The following is a 1,663-nucleotide window of genomic DNA, read 5'->3' as shown; positions in this document are numbered from 1 at the left end:
TTTTATCATCACAGTGGCATTTCTGATGGCCCCAGTTATCTTTTTTTGGGGTTTATGTAATTTTTATAATAATTTTTAATGCAAAAAATAGATATTTTTTAAATCTCAGCATAGTACATGTGAAGGTCGATTTATAGCATAATTGTTTTAGAAGTATTTAATACAATAACCTGTGAGTACCAGAAAATTTTTTAAAGTTCCTCTAACAGGTTATGACTTTAATATTACTTAAAATAGTAATATTCTTTTAATAGTTGAAACAGTATCCTTATATTTGTCGGTCTTCCCATCTATTTCCTAAGAAAATCCACTATTTTAACAGTCTAAGCATTCGAGTTACTTATGGTCACGAAATGTTTCCCCTGAGGCTGAAAGGACAGAGAACAGATGGGGATTTTTCTCTTCCGGTCAGAGGTAGGAAACGTCCAGGTGTCTAGCGAATGCTGCCTCATTCTTCCCGCTCGCCCTCCCGCAGGACTACGCCACGGCCCACGAGGACTTCCAGCAGTCCCTGGCGCTGAACAGGAACCAGCCCATCGCCATGCTGTACAAAGGACTGACTTTCTTCCACCGAGGACTCCTGAAGGTGACCGCGGCGTGCGTCGTGTGTGCGGTCTGCGGGCTCTGCTCTCGCTGCGCGGTGGGGGGAATGCCGTGGAGTGGAGTTTGGTGCAGACCGGACCCTGAGTCGGTGGTGAAACGCCTTCATTAAATGAATGAGCTTCGTTTAGATACCTCTGTGTCCCTGGTGAAGGGGTCTCTCCAGGCCCACAGCAGTTCAGAGATCCAGGAAGTGGGTGATGGGTGACCCCTGATTTACGTCATCGTCTAGCACATTAGACACCTACTGGGCAGTATTGCATGGCAGATGGCACAGCTGTCCAGCTCGTAGCTGTACCGGACAGCTTGGATGTTTTAGGGGAAAAACAGCAAACATTTTCCTATTGGATTCTCTCTGTTTTATCTGTGTCTCAAGGGTACTTAAGAAATGGTATGTTCTGAGCACGTATTTCGATCAGCCTGTACTCTGAGGGTTCCCTGAGGTTGTGCTGTCGGCCAGAGGGGGAGCTGGCCGCCCTCCAGCGGGAGGAGGCCCGGCCAGAGGTGTGAGTGGCACTCCCTGCACCAGCCAGCCCAGAGCCGGCGCATGTCCGTAGAGATCGATGCGTTCGAACGTAGTTTCTGTGTTCCCAACGGCTTCAAATCTTGATCCTGCTATGTCCCCTCTTTGGCAGAATGAGGTAGAGAGCTGTGCAGTCATTAGACAGGAACCCCGAAACCAAAGCCTCTTAAAAGCTGAAGAGAAATCACACATTGAAGATCTGTGGCGTCCGAGCATGCTGTAAGTGCAGTGGGCAACCGATGGCCCTGGGCACCTCCCCCAGACGTCCACAGACACCCCGACTGAACCCGCCTCCCTGGGCTCCGACCCTCCCCCTCCCGCCTCTGTCCTTCCTCCGGTCCTCCTCACGCTGGGTAACCCTCGCCCCCACCCCCTCACGCTGGCAACTCTCGCCCCCACCAGGCTCTCCAGCTGATAAGCTCCCTGACTGCCTTTTGCCTTGTCCCCACACCCAGCCGCCCTGGGCTGTCCTAGTTTGCTCTTACAGGTGACTCCCGAATGGACCCTTCTTTTCTTTCCTGAGACACTGTCTCCATTCGA

The 1,663-nt window shown here is 50.9% G+C and overlaps 1 protein-coding gene across 1 annotated transcript in view; it reads left to right on the top strand.

Annotated features, from left to right (window-relative positions):
• LOC102442550 (tetratricopeptide repeat protein 13-like) overlaps nt 1-1,663 on the top strand; it is a gene marked incomplete at its 5' end in the record, with an annotated part of 36,730 nt that overhangs the window by 16,981 nt on the left and 18,086 nt on the right. The window contains one exon of the mRNA XM_023748817.1: nt 476-586. Within this exon, the coding sequence (XP_023604585.1) occupies nt 476-586 (111 nt within the window). The remainder of the gene's footprint in view (nt 1-475; nt 587-1,663) is intronic.

The sequence above is a fragment of the Myotis lucifugus genome, unplaced genomic scaffold, assembly GCF_000147115.1.
Source record: "Myotis lucifugus unplaced genomic scaffold, Myoluc2.0 scaffold_1853, whole genome shotgun sequence".
In the NCBI taxonomy this organism is placed as follows: Eukaryota; Metazoa; Chordata; class Mammalia; order Chiroptera; family Vespertilionidae; genus Myotis; species Myotis lucifugus.
This window is presented reverse-complemented; position numbering and strand designations above follow the sequence as displayed.